The sequence below is a fragment of the Stegastes partitus genome, unplaced genomic scaffold (genome assembly GCF_000690725.1).
Source record: "Stegastes partitus isolate 25-593 unplaced genomic scaffold, Stegastes_partitus-1.0.2 Scaffold144, whole genome shotgun sequence".
NCBI lineage: Eukaryota > Metazoa > Chordata > Actinopteri > Pomacentridae > Stegastes > Stegastes partitus.
Genome location: NW_007577875.1, coordinates 338,337 through 356,637, shown reverse-complemented (window position 1 = coordinate 356,637; position 18,301 = coordinate 338,337). Strand labels below are relative to the sequence as shown.

General features: G+C 41.6%; 1 protein-coding gene across 4 annotated transcripts in view; it reads right to left on the bottom strand.

Moving 5' to 3' along the window:
- Window positions 1–723: 723 nt before the first annotated feature.
- The window catches only part of usp28 (ubiquitin specific peptidase 28), a 29,061-nt gene continuing 11,483 nt past the window's right edge, over window positions 724–18,301 (bottom strand). For 2 of the 4 annotated variants that reach the window (XM_008279096.1, XM_008279097.1), the window contains exons 8-26: window positions 17,770–17,840; window positions 17,597–17,673; window positions 17,363–17,511; window positions 17,139–17,266; window positions 16,875–16,970; window positions 16,629–16,808; window positions 15,468–15,676; window positions 13,846–13,916; window positions 13,344–13,572; window positions 11,135–11,473; window positions 10,174–10,307; window positions 9,376–9,645; window positions 9,099–9,194; window positions 8,502–8,680; window positions 7,105–7,183; window positions 5,414–5,493; window positions 4,564–4,687; window positions 3,104–3,302; window positions 724–1,981 (exon numbers count right to left, since the gene is read on the bottom strand). In XM_008279096.1, the coding sequence (XP_008277318.1) occupies window positions 1,806–1,981; window positions 3,104–3,302; window positions 4,564–4,687; window positions 5,414–5,493; window positions 7,105–7,183; window positions 8,502–8,680; window positions 9,099–9,194; window positions 9,376–9,645; window positions 10,174–10,307; window positions 11,135–11,473; window positions 13,344–13,572; window positions 13,846–13,916; window positions 15,468–15,676; window positions 16,629–16,808; window positions 16,875–16,970; window positions 17,139–17,266; window positions 17,363–17,511; window positions 17,597–17,673; window positions 17,770–17,840 (2,886 nt within the window). In that variant the 3' untranslated portion in view covers window positions 724–1,805. The remainder of the gene's footprint in view (window positions 1,982–3,103; window positions 3,303–4,563; window positions 4,688–5,413; window positions 5,494–7,104; window positions 7,184–8,501; window positions 8,681–9,098; window positions 9,195–9,375; window positions 9,646–10,173; window positions 10,308–11,134; window positions 11,474–13,343; window positions 13,573–13,845; window positions 13,917–15,467; window positions 15,677–16,628; window positions 16,809–16,874; window positions 16,971–17,138; window positions 17,267–17,362; window positions 17,512–17,596; window positions 17,674–17,769; window positions 17,841–18,301) is intronic. The other 2 variants (XM_008279098.1, XM_008279099.1) reach the window with 2 other exon arrangements.

Genomic DNA, 18,301 nt, shown 5'->3' with positions numbered 1-18,301 from the left:
GTGTGCATAATGACGCATGTTTAAGTGAACACATTTAGAAGGTAATTAAAGACGACAGCTTTGTCATTATAAATCTAAATGTAAACTCTGGAAAGGCAGCATCTTCCCTAGTAGATCAATATATACTTATTTATGTTTAAAATTAATTTTATTTTTAAATTTTAAAGTTGCTCCTACTTTAACCTAAATGCCACATAGCACATATACCATTTTTTTACATTTTGAAAAATAGTTTGTATTTAATGACTGTGCACCTGAATACGCTGCAAAACAATCTAAAGCTCATTTTTAACTTTTAGGCAATTCAGGTTTTTAAATTTCACCCTATTTAGCTTCCAGCTGCTTTTATTTGAATCTTAAATGCACCAATTAATGTTTTATTATGCTAACTTTGCTTTATTGTCGAGTTTATTTGCAGCAGACGTCCTTTGTTCTCTCACTCGGCCACCTTGTAAAGGAGGCCTTCAGCGTATTGAGAGTTTAAATAAAGGTTGAATGAATGAATCTGGATCTGTGTCCATCATAATGTGGGATCATTATTTATAGGCTTATTAATGTGTTTTTACTGTATTTTGGACAACAGCACAACTTTTTCTTGAAGATATGCAGACAAACGATGCCACAGATCACTGCGTGGAATATGAAAAATATCCAAAAACTAAAAGAAGAAAGAAGAACTTCCAACCCTTTTCCACCCAAATCAATACTACAGCAGCACCGGGAGAGTATTTAAAACATTTATTGAGCATCATCATAGCGTACAAGTGAAAAAACAGTGAGATCAGCAGCCGCTTGTGGCTGTTGGCCGCAAAATCCTGATTCAACTGTTGCATTTGGGACACAAAAAAAAAAAGGATTTCATCTCTTGCCGTCCCGCATCCTTCCTCTCAAACAGTCTACATGGTTTGCAGATAAAAGGCACGTCTGTGTGGTGAAGGTGCTGCTGTCCAACAGGACGCTCTCTACGACTACAGTCCAGCAGAACACCCTGCTGCTATAATGATTTGATGCGTTCTAGTGCTGACATCGTTCCTTCTACATGTAAAATTCCCTAAAATCTGTTCTGGAAAAATACAAAGTAATATAAAACATATATTTAAAAAAAGCTAATAAACTGTGTTCGTCACTGTGCGGGTACACGTCTAGTGTTTTTTAAGCCCTGTAAAAAAAATAAAAATAAAACCAAAAGGCCTCATTGTGCATTCACTGCTTAGCAACACAATCAACAAATCCCTTCAGTCCCTTCACGTCCTGCAGAGTTGAGCGACAGCCTAATTGTTGCCAGTATTTCAAGTTAACAAGCTAGCCGCTCGCTAAAACATGCCCATATATGAACTTTTCAGGGTGCCAATCAGAATTTAACGTCTCGCTAATCGGCGAGTGGGCTTCCAGCTGCTCGGCTGGTGAGTGAAACGCGTAAATGAACTCGTATAAACCTTCACAACTTTGTATTGAGAGTCAGAAAGAGCCAGAAGACACGTAGATGATATCTGGTTTTGAAGATTATGGGAGAAAAACATGGTGGACGGCCACCTGATTGGCTTCATTTGCAAAACCTGCTGCTGTTCTAAAGCCCTCGTGGCTTCTCGGTACTGTTGGTGCTGTTTTTGACTGTTTGGAAGCTTCCAGGCTGTAACTTGATCAATTTGAAAAATTTTTTTTAAGGACCTGCAAAAAAAAAGAAGAAAGAAATATACAATTTGGCCTCCAGCTGCAGTTTCTCAGTTCAGATCGATCCGTCGGCCGAGCTGCTCGCAGTGAAGCTGCACGTTTCAAAGAGGTCGTGGGAGGTTTTATTCAGGACTTTACTTGACAATGACTACTGAGGTGTTGTGGATGGACTCCATGACGGCGGCCAGGCGGCTGCACAGGTCGTGGGCCTGGTTCATGTGGACTTTGGGCGGGTCTTTCAGCACCACTGTCTCGGCGGAACCGTCCAGAACCCTGGGCAGCAGCTCACCCAGCTTCACCTGCAATGAGTCTGAACACAAAGAGAGAGCAGCAAAGATGGGACGCTTATTTTGGCGAGTTTTAAATGACTGTTTGTTTGTGTAGTTTGAGCAGAAGAGTGTTTGTTTGGTTTGAAATAACCAGAAGAACGCTCTGAGAGAACGGTCCTCCTCCAAGATCAGTGATACGGATCCACACAAACATTTTGTGGGTTTTTCTTTTGCTCCATTCTGCCAAGTCTCATGAAACTCAGCTCGTTAGTTTTCACGTAATCTTGCTCACAGACAAATAAAACATGTCAAATCAACACATATTGATGAACTACTGCAGTATGCTCGGCAACATCCGACAAGTTGATCTCCAAAAACATTCCTCATGATGTTAATATTCCCTTTATCTTCTGTTTTAAGGTCATAATGCTAAAGAAATGATTATATAGAACGTGGATATTTGAATACAAATGGAGGAAAACTTGACAAGCAATGTTTTTGTCATAGACTGTATAAAAGATGGACGTAGCAACCGACCCTGAAAAATGAAGCCAACCCGGAAGTGTCAAAAACCTGCAATATCACTACGTCCGCTAGTCCTGGCTCCAAAAAGCCCTGGCTCCCATAGACTGGAATTGGAAAAGAAGTGATCACAGATCACGAAATCCTGCATTCCTACAGCTCAGGATTTTTTAAAAATTAGTTTTCATGGTCAAGTCCAGAGATCAGGTGGCCAATCTGAAAATAAATCAATACTGAATTTTTAAAAAATCGTCAACATTTTGCGGGGCAAGGGGCGTGGCTGGCTTGATTGACAGTTGGCAGCGACCATACAGAAGAAGCGAGCAGAAGGCGGTAAATGTGGGCGGGCAGAGAGGGCCCGCCTCTCAATCCGTCTGACCAATCGCTGCTCCTATGGCTCCGCCCCCCTCCAACGATTTTTGCGTCACTGGCTCCAAAAATCCAAGATGTTAACCAGGAAGTAGCAAAACCCTGGCTTCATTTTCTCAGTGCAGAAACCAACGGGTGACGTCACGGTAGCTACGTCCATCTGTTATACAGTCTATGGTTTTTGTACTTTTTATCTGTCCTGTGCAGTGCTAGCACATTCATTGGAGTCTGTGCAACACGTCCTGAGCTGATGCGTCGACGGCTGAACCTACCGTCCATGTCCTGGCCCAGGCAGCAGCACCAGTGGCTGCGGATGCTCTCCATGGCGTCGCGGTCCTCCTGGGACAAGGAGGCGTCTCGGCTCATCAGGTGAAGGCAGGGAATCACCACCTCGTCCATGATGCCGACGCCCTCCTCCACTTTGCCGTCCTCGCCGCTGCAAAACAGCCGCGATGCGTTCTCGTTTAAGGCCTGCGCGGCCGTCGATGGCAGGAGAAAGATGGAGAACATGGTTTAAGTTACTGTCTATGAGGTGTACCTCCCTAAAATCAACTGCTGGTGCACCTTCAGACATACATTTACAAGAAAGTGACCAAACTTGATCTATCATGTTAATTTAATGAATTTCTCTTAGGCTGACTTCCAGTGTGACATTTACAGACATGTGATGTGGAAACTTGAAGCCAAAAGAACTTCTTGCTTGTTAAAAAGTTAAACCAGATGCGTACTTACATGTGCAAAGGCGTCCTTCAATCACTTTACTGTCTGTTTATAGTATTCCTTGAAGAAACGCGGTCGTCTCTGTATTTGTGTAGAACATAACGCTACATCCTACCTGGTGATCTACCTGGTCGACTTGTAAACTCCAGTGTACAAACAGTGAGAACAGGAACCATTTCAATAGTGAAAAAAGTGAATGTAGGACACTCTGCAGTCCAGTAGGTGTCAAATTTGTGCCGGTAGGTTGGAACTTTGACTCAAGTAACAGAGGAAGAGCACCAATAGTTTCACTGGAACGCTAACATTTTGAATATTTATCATGAATTCTTGCATTTGATCAGCAGAAGAATATCAACAGTGAGGAATAAATAGTCCATCGAAAGCGAGACGCAGAAGTTTGGACTCATGCAAGGTTTCTAGTGAAGTTTATGAACCACGTCTGTGTATTCACAAGTTGTGGATGTTTCAACGGGGAAGGAGTAAATATACTTTTACTCATTTTTAACGTATTATTTGTAAAACAAACATCTCAGACAAATGATTATTCTGAGCAGAGTGTTTTCACACGTCTGGAGGGAGTCTTTAAGATGCACAGTCAGAACAAAACGCTGTAAGAAAACAGTCTGATCACCTGAACCTCCTCAGCTTATGGAAGCCTCAGTTTTCTCACCTGAGCACCTTGAGGACTTGCTGAAGTTAAAGTGATGCAATCAAAAGCTCATAAGCTCAAGGAGGAATTCTGAACGTCCACTTAACGGTCACCGTGTCAAATTCAATATACTGGAGTCCCAAGAAGATGCAAGTCGAATATTGTCCTAATAGCGTCTGACTGCACTTTATAAACAATAAGCCAAGTCATACAATCCAAAAACCTCAGACTGACAGCGATGGTTTTCAGAGGACGTCCCCGAAACTGTCCACTAGTGCAGGTCAAACGCGCTTCTGCACGAACGATGCACTTCTTCTAGATAACTGTTTAGTTTTCATTGTTTTTGAGAGCTTCTCTACTCACAGTGAGACACTTCCTCCTGTAAACTGAAATGAGAGATTTGTCCACGCCGCGTTTCTCTCCGTTCTTCAGCAGGCTGCCGTTGGTCTCGTACGCGTGGGCCAAGTAGTTCAACGCCTCACGCATCCTGCAGCAAACAACAAAAATGTGTGTAGTTACCAAGAAGTCAGTCAGCATGTCATTCAGGCGTCATTAAAACCAGTAGAAACACATGGATTTACAGTCACAATGTGCATTTCTGTCAGGTTATCGGTCACAAATTCAATCTGCTTCATGTCTGGTATTCTTACAGAACACTCATCATGTTTACTGTTAGTTCAGTAATAAGCTCTCGAATGTCATTTAAAGTTTTTTAGCATTCAAAGAGGGTAAAGGCACAACACAGTCAATGTTAGTCTGTAGGGCAGGGGTGTCCAATCCTGGTCCTCGAGGGCCACAATCCTGCATGTTTTAGATGTTTCCCTTCTTCCAACACACCTGATTCAAATGATCAGCTCATCATCAAGCTCTGCAGAAGCCTGATAACGATCCTGATCATTTGAACCAGGTGTGTTGGAAGAAGGGAAACATCTAAAACATGCAGGATTGTGGCCCTCGAGGACCAGGATTGGAGACCCCTGCTGTAGGGGAACAAGCTCTGAGCTAAATGCTAACACTAGCCAAAGTTAAAATGTTCACATTCATGTTAACGTCATCAAGAAATGTACGACTCCTCATTCTATCTGAGGCACTGCTTTGTTCTTCAAGTCTAAAGTTTCTCTGCCTCTCTACACTGATGTGTGGCTTTTATTTGTGCTGAGCTTCAGCGGTGGAGTCAGACGGACTCACGCTGGTCCGCTTGTGCGACACCTACTTCCCATGCTGGTAGTGTTCCAGCCCGGTCAGCAGGTAGACAAACACCGTCCTGAACAGCCTGTAGTCGTCGTGCCACTGCTGTGAAGAGACACACAGAATAAACAACGTTTACCTCATTTGCTCCTTTTCTTTTTTTTCTTTTTTCCAGCGGTGGTTCAGAACGGAGGGCTGCAGGTCTCTGCACGACTGTTTGATTTGAAAGGGAGTTGGAAATATTCTACATTCTTATTATTGTAAATTAACGACTAAAAAACCAAAACCAGCCACAGACGAGTCCATCTCTCGCTACATTCTGACTTGATTGTCCTGATTATGGCGCTCAGCTCCAGGATCAGTGCTTCTAAATAGAGATATAACATTTTTAAACAGACAAATACTATTAAAAATCATCAATGTCATATTTCTAAAACAGCTGGTGATTGTATTTAACTGCACCAGCTTGCATGGTGTGAGCAGGATCAACTCAGAACACAGTTTCACGCAGTGTGGCTCATTGATGTGTTTCAGTAGATTAATGGAGGAATAAACTCTGCAAGATGACATTATTGTGATATTATAGTGAATATAGAATATCACAAGACCTACAGTGGTGCTCAGATGTGTTCCTACCCTCCCAGTAAAGAAAGAAATAAAGAGCTGTCACTGAAATAAGTTGAAATTGATAAAAGTAATGACAGGTTTTTGGATTCTGGCCCGCTGCTCATCAGCAAAGTGCTCTCATTTGTCTAGGACTTTTTTTTCCCCAATTTTTCTTTTCAACCAAAATTCAAAAGCAACATCTTATTTCACTAAATTATAATTTAGCAATTTTTTATTTATTACTACTTTTTTCAGTTTCTAGTTATTTGAGTGACTATTGTGAATTTTGCATTTTCTTTAAAAGAAGGGGATTAATAAATCTGAGGACGACTGTTAGTTTGGTGTTAAATTTCCACCACATTATTGTAGGAAACGGTTCGGCTGTGATCGGTGCCTCCATCGCTCCACCGGCGGAATAGCGGCGCTCACTCCCGTGTGTCCAAATGTCACTGGGTTTACACGCTTCCTGCTGGATTTCCAACCGTGCAGGTCCAAATAAACCCGTCACATCAGGGATTTAATGTCCTCAACATAATCATAAAGCGGCGACAGCCACACAATAATGCGGTTTTATGGCCACGCAGTCTTCAACACAAAGCCGCGGTGACATCTGACAGACGTTCAGGCTGTTTGACACCACATGCTGTATGGGTAGAAGTCGTTGTTGTTGGAAATTTTTGCAAGAAAAAGTCAAATTTGTCCACAGATCAACTTTAACAGTGACACGTTTTATCACTGAGGTTTATCCAGTGGTAACAACCTTTATTTAATCTAATAAACTTCTATTTTTAAGTGCATGCTCACATTTCTGGTGCATTTTTCGACTATTTCTGTTCAATGAGGTGGATCTGATGACATTTTTTTAAAAGAAATATCTGTCTAAAAAAATATATATATATATTTTTTGTACGTGCATATTGATGATTAACTACGTCGTCCCTGAAATTAAAGCGATCAACAGCAGCAGACTGATTTCCACTCTAAATATGTGAATGTGGAACAGATTAACTCCAGAAACATGAATAATGTACAAGAGAAAATAAGCTAAATGTGGATTGAGACAGTCGTGGGAGCTCTTAACACAGAACCCATTGAGGCCACAGACAGTACCAGGTATTCATCCATGTCCATGTCTTCTGGTTTAATGAGGCGCAGCTTGGCTCGGGCCTCCCTCATGATACTGATGGCCCTGCATGGACAAAAAGGAGGTTTAACCGCACTGAGAGGAACAAAAGCTGCAGGTCTCAGCTCCGGACACTAGATGGCAGAACATGCACGCTGCATGCAGTGTTTCTGCTCAATCAAGCCCCTTTACTCACTCCTCTGTGCACATAAATGTAAGACAGAAACCTCTCAAACAGACTGAAAAACAGCTTCTACTGCAGAGACGTAAGAGAACTGAACTCTGCCAAACTGACTTTCACTTAATCAACTCACTGTTCATTTACAGAATCTGGAATCTGCACCTTATGCACCTGGTATTTATTTACTGAACCTACATGTTCACATGCAGCTGCCCTCTGTACGTCATTGTTGCACCACCTGAAGCCGTTACTTTATGTCCAGCAATGTGCAATATCCAGACGAGCACCATCAGCCACAGCTACTGGTTTTATAGTTCTGAATACATCCAGTGAGCTGTCGTCACAAGAATAATAAGTTAACCCCCACTTCTTCTAATAGACTCTTATATTTGCACTTCTTCCTCTGTACTTAAAAACAAAAGCTGTCTTATCTTGTCCCCTAATGTTTTTTATTTCGCCTCACAACTTGTTTTTATTACACATTTTATTATATTTTACTATACATATATTAGTGATGCACAATGTTAAAATTTCTGGCCGATATCGATGTTAGGAATTCTGATATCGCTGATAACCGATATTGCCGATATTGCCGATATTACCGATGTCAATATTCAATTTTTGTTCACAATGAAAAATGAGTATAAGCAAGCACTGTGAGAAAACTATTCAAAAAAAGTCCAAATTAGACCACATAGTCTTCTTTATTATGTAACAAAAGTAAAACAATTTAAACATATTTTAACGTATTTAGCGTTAAAGACCATTTAAGTAAAAACATCTGTGAAATAGCAGCAATATTAGATGTAAAGGCGAAGGCGCTGATGTTTGACAATCATCGGTTTTTCACATCAGCTAAATTTGTTCATCGGACCGATACCGATATATTGGAAAAAACATTAATATCGGCCGATACCAATGTGGTCGCTGATATATCGTGCATCCCTAATATACATATATCCTAGAGACGATTCTCTCTTATCTCTGGTTTCGTTGTACATTTTCTTCTTTAGTGCCAGTTTCATCTTAGATTGTGACAACAACTCATGTGTATTCTCATGAAACAACTTCTGACAACTTGATCCAATCACACACACACACACACACACACACACACACACCTACACACACGACACACACACACACACACACACACACGTCCAGCAATCATCACGGAGCCACTCGGCTGTTATCTGCGTTCACCTCTCGTCGAAGCTGAGGTTGCGGTCGGTAAACTGCTCAAGCAGCGTCCTCTCAATAATACGCTTGGGCGCTTTGTTCTGGAAGAAGTAGACCAGAGCGTGCTGCAGACGGGCGTCCTCCTGAGGCGTGGCCTCCTCCTGGGAGAGCTCGTACAAGCGGGAATACTCTTCGTGGAAGGCCTGAAAGAGCCGCGGAGGAATTGCAATGTCTCAGTTTCCCAAAATGCTCATAGATGGCAAACAAATACCAACGTGATGATAGTTTTGTTGTCGGTAAAATGTGGAGAATGCTTGGTTTCACGGGTCAAGAGACAAGGTTAAGGTGCTTGTCTTCTTTTTGATGTTGTAATCTTAAAGCTGAAACACTGCGGTTGATGGTAATTAAAGTCTTTATCAGTTACAGACGTCTTTAAAAAACCTCTGACCCTCAGTTCCTCAAAACGCATAGTTTTGTGTTTCATGTCTGGACTTTAATAAATAAATATCCAAAACTGTAGTTAGAAAAAAAAAAAAGCGAACAATTAAATTGTCTTCGGCTGAACAGAAGCAGATCAGTCATTCAGGGATTTGCTGTAATTCAGTGTTCAGTGTGACGTACCCTGATGAGGCCTGCCTCGGGGCCTTCCTTGTCAAACGTCTGTCTTGCCTTGGCTATGGCTAGAATGACTCCCTGCATCGCTGGAGTCAGCATCATCTGGGGAGGAACACAGCAACGCAGGAAAGAAATGAGACACTGCACACTGCCTGCAAGCAAACCAAGAAATGCTACCTGTAAATTCTACAGTGTACTTTATATTTGGGAGCTAAAACAATGATGCAGCTACAACTATAGCATAAGTATAAGCAGCTGAACTCTTGCCTCACGGTGCTCTTACCTCTTCATTGTATCCGTCGGCGTCGGCCCTCACCATGATCCGGCCCACGTTGGGGATCTCCACCTCCGAGACCTCGTTCTCGGTCTGTCGCTGTCTGGCCGGAGCCTCCTGCCGCTGCTCCTCGTCTCCCTGCCCGACATCGGCAGCGTCTCCGGAGGCCTCCGGCTCACCTTCAGCTCCGGAGCCGAGGCCTCCCACCTCCGCCTCGTCCTTCTCCACGCCGAGGTCAGACGGCGCCTCGTTACTGGGCTCTGCGTCAGGGCCAGCAGTCTGACAATGCACATCGTTAGGCCTTTAATTAAGCCATCATCACGTCTGTTTAGCATTTGTAGGGATTTGAGGGTGTCTAAGTATCCCAGAAGGGATTGAATAGCATGTCTTTATGTACTACTTTATCATCCTCATGAAAATATGAGTATTTATAGAAGAACAAGTGAGGAATGAACCTGGACAGATCTGACTGATGACTAAATCCTGAATGAATAAACAGAAAGCTGCTTTTATTACATGTTATATTTAATATTTTCACCACAACAAAAACAGAAAATTAAAGCATAAATGACACAATTTAGCTGTGAACAAGCCTCTGACTGTCCAGCATCGACCGCAGCAGCGACCTTTACTTTATCTGCGAACGACTCGACACTCAGCGCTGACATTAAGCCCGAATCTCCGTCACAATGCTAACTGGTGAAATGGGATCCTTGACCCAGATGTACACACTCTATTTATGCGGCCTAGAATTTCTGACCCATATCACACAGACCGGGTGGAGGGGGGTGTCGCGGACTCGCCCACCTGGCTCTGCAGCTCCTTCTCCGCTGAGGTGGAGCTCTGGCTGGGCTCCAGGGTGTCGGTGACCGCGGCGCTGCTGGCGTCGCCTGGCTGGCTGCCAGCGCTCTCTGCTGGTGGAGGCGATAACTGCGACTCTTCTGGGGTCAAAGAAGGAGAGAGAGTCGGCACAGAGGAAAGGAAACGTTCTTCATCAAATCATCTGATAATCTAATCTGATCTGATAGCAGAGGGCCTATCTGCCATTTGTAAGCAATAATACGAGTCTGTCAGTCTGTGGATGCTTCTGTCTGACAAAGCTGAGAAAGCTCTGCAGAAAATCAGCAACAAGTGATGCCTGGACACGACCAGATAGAGCGTTTTTATAGGCAGTTTAATAAGATGGTTTTCCTACTTTTTCTGGGGAATTTAATCAAATATGGGCTAACTAAGCAGTAATCCTTTGTCGAAGTTTAGATTCATCTCTATTCTGAGTCTCTTCTCCTGTGAATAAAACAAGATATATTTATTGACGGATTTATTATATTTTGGAGCCTTTTAACACAAATCTGTCATTGTATCCCCCATCAAGAAAAAAGTCCCAGTTCAGGCCTAAACTGACGTCTTGCTGGATTTTGTACTTTTCTGTTTTATACTACAGAATGTCCACATGATAGTCGGACCTGTTTCCACTAAATAAACGTAGGCAATACTTATTTGTGCATATGTGGAAAAAGTTCTATAAAGTATTTTCAGAATCAGAAATCAGATCAGAAGCCACATTTATGTGACCTGGTGGTTCAGTGGGCGACATGTAGATTGAAAGATTTGCAAAGTCAAATTAGCAGCAGCTCTAATGAACTGGTTATAGGTCATGATATAAACACTTCCAGTGTGTAGGAATGTTTCAAGATGGAAACTGGAACCTGTTGTGCATCTTTCCTGCAGGTTTATAGAAACATCTCATCCCCGTTTACTCTCTACAGACCTTCACTCTTCTCTGTGGACTCGGGTTCTGGATCCTTCTCTGCTTCCGGGTCCGGCTGCGTCTCTGAAGCAGCCTCCCGGTCCGGCTCTTCAGCGGCCGGTCCCGACTGGGGCGCTGGCTCGACGGGCGTTTGCTGCACGCCGTCCAGACCGGGGCTCGGGGGCTCTGCGGACACCGTGGTGGACTCCTCCTGGGCGGTGGCCGTCTGGCAGAACTGCTCCTCCCATTCGCTGAGCTCCTGCTGGAACCAGCGGTTGTCCTCCTGGACGTAGCGTCTGAGGACGGGCGGCAGCGAGTCCATGCCGTGGAGCGCCTGGCCGGTCTCGTCGTCTGTGTCTTCTGGTTGAACGGGAGGCATTTTTAGTCAGTGGAGTTACACAATAAAACTCATGTAGTGACCTCAAGCGTTCACACTGAACATTAGAAACTACTGTAGATTTATTATTCAATACAAATCTGCACTTTTAACATAAAACTGTACTTAAAATGTATTTAATATTCAAAACAATGTAATAGTACTTACTTAAACAGAGTGAAATTACTATAATTTGCATTAACGCGTGTGGTTTTCATTCCACCTTAACTGAATCAGGCATGTTGGGGCCAAATCAATTTGAATAAAGATCTATTTTGTGACCCTTAATCTTGCCTCCTGCTTGCAAATAAGAACTTCTTAATAAGGATACCTGCTGTGCATACATCCACTGTGCTGTATCCCACTACCAGAAGCTGAAATACACAACTAAACACTCATGTTCTACCTTTAAAACATCATGAAACACTGTTTGCTCCCATATAAAGCAACAAGAAAATTGCAAAACTGTCGTCTAACGGCTCTTCATGTGTAGTAAGATCATGTTAACACTGACCTTTTCTCTCAATAGCATTTTTAACTGCAATAACAGAAATGCTGGGTACATTATCTATCCTATCATATCCGTCTGTAACTTCATCATGCCTTGTATGTTATATTGTCTTTATTATATCTTTATTTTCAGCCTTATTGTACATTATTCAGTCTTGCCTTGATTCTTTCATGCCTCGGCTGCTCCAACATGTAAATGATCCCAGTGAGGGATCAAACACGTTTATCTTTTTAGCTGTACATTCCTTTATGATATATTTCATTTGATTGCAACATCAAGGCATCCAGACCTGTGTGTTATGAATATTTTGCACATTTATTAAGTATAGTTTAACATACATTTCTTTCTACATATAAAGGAATGCGTGCAGCATCTTTTTTTATTCTACTCACGGAGGACTCTGTGTTTTCCTACATATAGAAGAATCCGGCGCAATATCGTGACTTTCCACATTAGTTCTGTGTAATATCTGAATTTCTACTTCAGTCTCATCGTATCCTATCATCTTATCGTGTTTTAGCATATCTTATCGTACTTTATCTTCACTTATGTTATTGTATGGTATCTTATCGTATATTATTGTATTGTATCGTATCTTATCGTATTGAATCTTATTATATCTTATCGTATATTATTGTATTGTATCGTATCTTATCGTATTGAATCTTATTATATTTTATCGTATATTATTGTATCGTATTTTATCAGATTTTATTGTATCACATCGTATCTCATCTTATCGTATTTAATTGTATCTTATTTTATCGTATCTTATCGTATTGAATCTTATATTTTATCGTATAGTATTGTATCGTGTCATATTGTATCTTTGCTTATCGTATTGTATCAGACCTTATCTTACTGTATCTCATTTTATCGTATCATATTGTATCTTATTGTATCTTCGCTTCTATTATCTTGTCATATTTTATTGTATCTTTTCTTATCCTATCATATCGTATTATATATCATATTATATTGCATCGTATCTTATCTTATTGTATCTCATCTTATCGAATCATTTTGTATTGTATTGTATCTTCGCTTATATTATCTTGTCATATCTTATTGTATCTTTTCTTATCATATTGTATCTTATCTTACCGTATCTTATGGCATCTATTCGCATCGTATTATATCATATGTTATCATATCTTCTCTTATCGTATTAAATCTTACTGCATCTTCACTTATATTATCTTGTCATATCTTATTGCATCTTTTCTTATCACATTGTACCGTATCCTATCCTATCCTAGCTTATCTTATCTCATCATATTTTATCATGTCCTATCGTATCCTATCGTACAGTACCGTACAGTATTGTACATGTGTAGTTGTACCTGTGATGAGGTGAGGCAGCCTGTCGTCGATGTACATGAGGCAGTAGGCGCTGGCGTTGGTCATCCCCCCGAAGGAGTCTCTCTCCAGCTCCTCCCAAGACGACTCGGTGATGCTTATGTCGTTGTACTTCATCCAGCGCTGGTTGGCGTGGTCGTAGATGTAAGCCCAGTAATGCCCCGCCGACGCCTGGCCCTCGTGGACGAGCACCGCGTGGAGTCTGTAGGGCACCTAAGTCAGAGCAAAGTCAAGAAACTGTATAAAACAAACAAACAAAAACCGAGGCCCTACAAAAGCTGCAGCTCTCAATTAACTGCAGCGTGACCTTCGGCTGACCTGCTCTTATTTGTATTCTGTCGCGCTGTTTATATTACATTATTGTTTCGTTTCTCCGCGGAGATCGATAAAGTTTAATCTAATCCAGGCCGATGCGCTTTTCGCAGCTCTGGATGTAAAATATGTAATTGAATCGCCGTTTGTCAGAGTAAATTAGACGAGCCTTACCTGGCAGAGGCTGTTGTCCGAGTACATGCCCTCGAGCGTCTGAGTGAGCCTGTCGATGCTGGCCTTTAGCTCTGCAGCAGACGCACCAAGAACAAGAAAACACTTCGACAATTAATAATACAAAAATGATGTGTAGTTTAGAGACACACTGATATGGTTTGGCTCAGAATGGGAAAGGCTGCTGGAGCACACAGACCTGTACCATTGATTTTATTTATAAACCAGATGTTTTATTGCACCAAAGTGGAAGAAAAATTCTGTCATTTCTTCGTCAAACCACATTTTGCACCAGCTGATTATTCAAACTTTGGCTTCTGCTTCTTAAATTTCTCATCTTACAATCTATGATCTGGAGAAACTCCCCCCACCCCTTTTTATTTATATTTGAGTCTTCTTTTATATCATTTGGCTAATTTTCCGTTTTAGTTTTTGTTATTAATATTATGCAGCCTCTCTCAACTCCTCTCTTGTTTAGTTATATTTTGCATTTTCTGTGTGAGATTATTTTGTAGTCAGTGCAAATATAATTAAATACTGCAACCGACAATTATTACAAGAGATGAGGATGTGGTTTGTTGTAAAATATGTATGATTTTCTTCTTATTTCGTTTTATTTCATTTAACTCCTTTTAGCGTTTAGTTCTTCCTCTTATTACTTTTTACCTTTTTCACATTATTTTTTAGTTGGTTTTAATATAATTAAGTACTATAATTGGCAATTTTTACAACAGCAAATATTATTATTAATTTATATATATAATTTAATATTACTTTAAAAATTGTACTCGTATGAGTTAAATTAAGTAGTACAACTGATAAATAATAATAAATACTTCATTTAAGTCTCTTCTTCTTCTTCTCCTTCTTCCTCCTTATTAGCTTCTTATGAGCCACACTATTTTGTAGTTATTGCTAAGATAATTTAGTCCTATAATTGGCGATTATTATTATTATATATTTGAAATTATTACTCTCTTTTATTTTAGTGTTTATAATTATTTTCCTTTAATTCATTTAACTTTTTTCTTTTTGTTTCTGTTATTATTATTTTCATTATTAATATTTTTGTCATTATGATGCCTTTTCTTTGCTACAGTACTTTGCAGCTAGTGCTAATATAAATATAATTAAGTACAGTAATCGACAACTATGACAGCAGCCAGGGGTGAGGACGTTTGCTGTAATATATGTGTGACATGTTTGGATGATGTCTCTAATGCATGTTGTTAAATCAAATAGCGACAAACATGTCATCTGTCTTGATCACAAATTGCTCAAATGTCTGCATGTAAAATAAAAGGTGCTCCTTGTAGTGACAAAGAGAATCAGAACCCCTCTCTGCTCTGTGCGTATTTTGGTTTTACGGTCCGCAGCTCGACTCTTGCACTCTCGTCGCACCCGTGAACCCTGTTTGAAGCCGAGCTAGCAGCTGTTTGCAGTGAAGAAACTCTAAATAAAGCCGCTGCACATGCGTGTCCAGCTCTGAACGTCAGGCCATCCAGTGACCACAGCGCACTGGAGCCCGTGTTCTCTCCTATGAGGCAAAAATGACTGAATCTGGATCTAACACAGCGTTAAAATCGATGTCAGTGTGTGTATTACCAGCGTGCTCATTAGCATACCGTTTATGTCATTCTCTACTTCGGTTCTCCAGCGCTGCAGGCAGGTTTTCACAAAGTGCAGCTCCTCTTCGGTGATGCTGTGGGGGGCCGGGTGCGGCGGGCAGTCGATGGGGCATCGGCACTGGGTGAAGGGCTTGTATATAGGCGTCCGCTGGCAACTGGAAACACTGGAAACCATCCCCTCCGAGGAATCTGACTCCCCAGGTTCACTGAGGAGAGCGAGGAAACCAGGTGGTTACACCATCAGCCACTGCCACAAGTGTACAGTTTAAGTTTTAATTGTTCATATTTGGGATGTTGCTTAAAAATTCAACTTCAGCTTTTTGCACTTGAGCACCTGTGGGAGTCGCCTACATCCAGCCACAGAGTCAGCAACGCAGTCGAACCTGAACCAGAGGGTGTGTGACTGTGTGCAGTGTTTATATAATAACATAAATGCTCAAAAATAGCCTACAGGCTAATAAATGAATTAAAATAAAGGAAGTAATGGACTAAATAATTGAATAAATAAACTGAAAGACATCAAAGACAAACACTATGAGTATAGTTTTACAGACACTATGTTGTCTGAGACCTCATGTGTACAGTAGCTGAGAAGTTATTGCATAATCTTCAGTCTGTGGCTGACTGAAGACTCCCCCGTGGTGCTAATAATGGTACAGTCCAGCCAAGTTCTCAACACACACATGAAATATTAGAATAATTTCTGATTTTTTCTGGCGTTCTTTGTAACTTTCAAGCAACAACTTAGATGTGAAGAATTTAAAAAATAATGTCAGAGATATTTATCCAGCTGTGGGACTTTTTTTTTTTGGACAAAAAATGTAATCTGTTCAATATGATCGGTTCAAACTATAAGAGGAGTTATGAAGTGTTGCATAGAAGCAACCTGTGTCTCAAAATAATTTTTTTTTAATTAGACAAGACTCTTGTGGTAGATATTGCTCAGAAAAACTAAACTACACAACATACTGCAATAAACTGCACAACAGAGAGCAATAATACATAAATATGGTGCATGACTAAGTCTGCTGAAATAAGACTGGAGTTATCAGCAGAGAACATAAATGATTTCCTGCATCCATTAAGGGACAATCTTAGTCCTAAGATCCCACTAATTAATTTGTTCCGGATAGAAATGGCAGAAAAAGCTTAAAGCACCTGGTATCTTTGCTGATGCCTTCGCCGAGGCCGAGGCCTGCAGGAGTCGGCGAAGACGTGGCCAGCCTCGAGTCTTCAGCCGGGGAAACGCTGGAGGGCTTGGTGGTGGCGAACTCCAGCACAAACTGGAGCATGTCAGCCAGAGGATACTTGGTCGGTCCTGAGCCGTAGTTTTTATAACTGTGAATAAAAAAAAGATGATAAGAGCAAGATCTGTCCTCGTTAGACGGACATTCCTCTACTCACCACTCAAGCTTCTGCTGAAGGACTGCAAGTTGCTCTTTGAGTTTTTTCACTTCTCCTCTCCTCTCGTGGGTCCGTTCGATGTTTTTGTGGAGATATCTGGACACAGAAAAAACAGCCGAAGCCTCGTTTTTTTCTTCCCTCCTTGAATCTGATGCCATAAATTTGTTGGAGAAAGTTGGTTTCCTTTAAAGTTAACCTACTGTAGAAGCTCCTCCTTTTCCCCAAAGTAAACCTGAATGAGGTTTTTATCTGTACAAAACTCACCTGTCCATGTAAATGATCTGAGGAAACTCCAGTTTCTTGTGTATCTTCTCCGGGCGCCCGAGCTGGGTGTTGAATTCGAATCTAGAAAGTTCAAATGTCAAGACTGGTGGAAGCTTTTTGAACCATCTCTGCAAACCAAGAGAAAACACACGACTTCCTTAGCAGGCCCTGAGATTTTTTTTTTGACAAACAGCAAGCGAGCGTGTTTGGTAGAAGTTGCTCACCTCGCGGCCCAACGTGACGCCGTGGTCCGAATGCAGGGACTCGATCTCCTTCTCCACCATGGCACCTTCGAGGCACTCGTCCAGGTTGTTGAAGCCGTTGACTTGCAGCGGATACTGACCGAACTGCTCGATGTTGCACAACGTCTTCCCTGAACGGAGTCAAACGCTTGTGAGCAACCGAGAATGGAATTTACAGTGACAGCGACGCGACAGAAACGCTCACAGGACTCTTACCCTCGTGTTTTCTTTCCGTCACAAAGGTGCCGTAGAACAGCTGGACCATGGGGTTGTTCTGCTTGTCTTCTGCGTTACTAAAAGTCAAACATGAGGTTGTTTTTAAGTAACTCGGCAGACAGACATCCAGTGAAGAGGAGCAGAAACACGCATGTGGACGACATTAAACTTACTTTCCTTTGGCAGCCAGCTGAAAGGCGTCCTCCAGCCAGTCGAGCAGCTTGTGGGAAAACTCACTGACATCCTGGAACGTTTGAAACAAGCACAAATTTACATCCGAGCGATGTGCTCTTTCTAAACGGCTCTGTGCAGTCACATGGAGGTCTTCACTCGAAGCTTAATGAGCAGAAAGAAACCTTAACTAAAAGATAAACTGTTTTCAGACACACACTCGTCTTCCTCAGTGAAATAAGTTTGCTCAGGTGTATGATCACGACTACAGACGCACATTATGGCCTCGTGATGACGACTTGGCAAAATCCACTCGCTAAGAAAGATCATGACGCTGGCTTGAAAGCTCCAGACGAAGGCAATCACACTCCTGGATCATTTTTGAAGAGCCTGATTACACTGAAAAGGTCCCTGTCCAAACTTGAACTGGACACTCTGGGTTGATTTACAGCCACTGTGGCTTAAATAAGTTGAGATCTGATTCATTCTATGAAAACACAACTATTGCACACAACAATTAAAGCTTTACTTAGA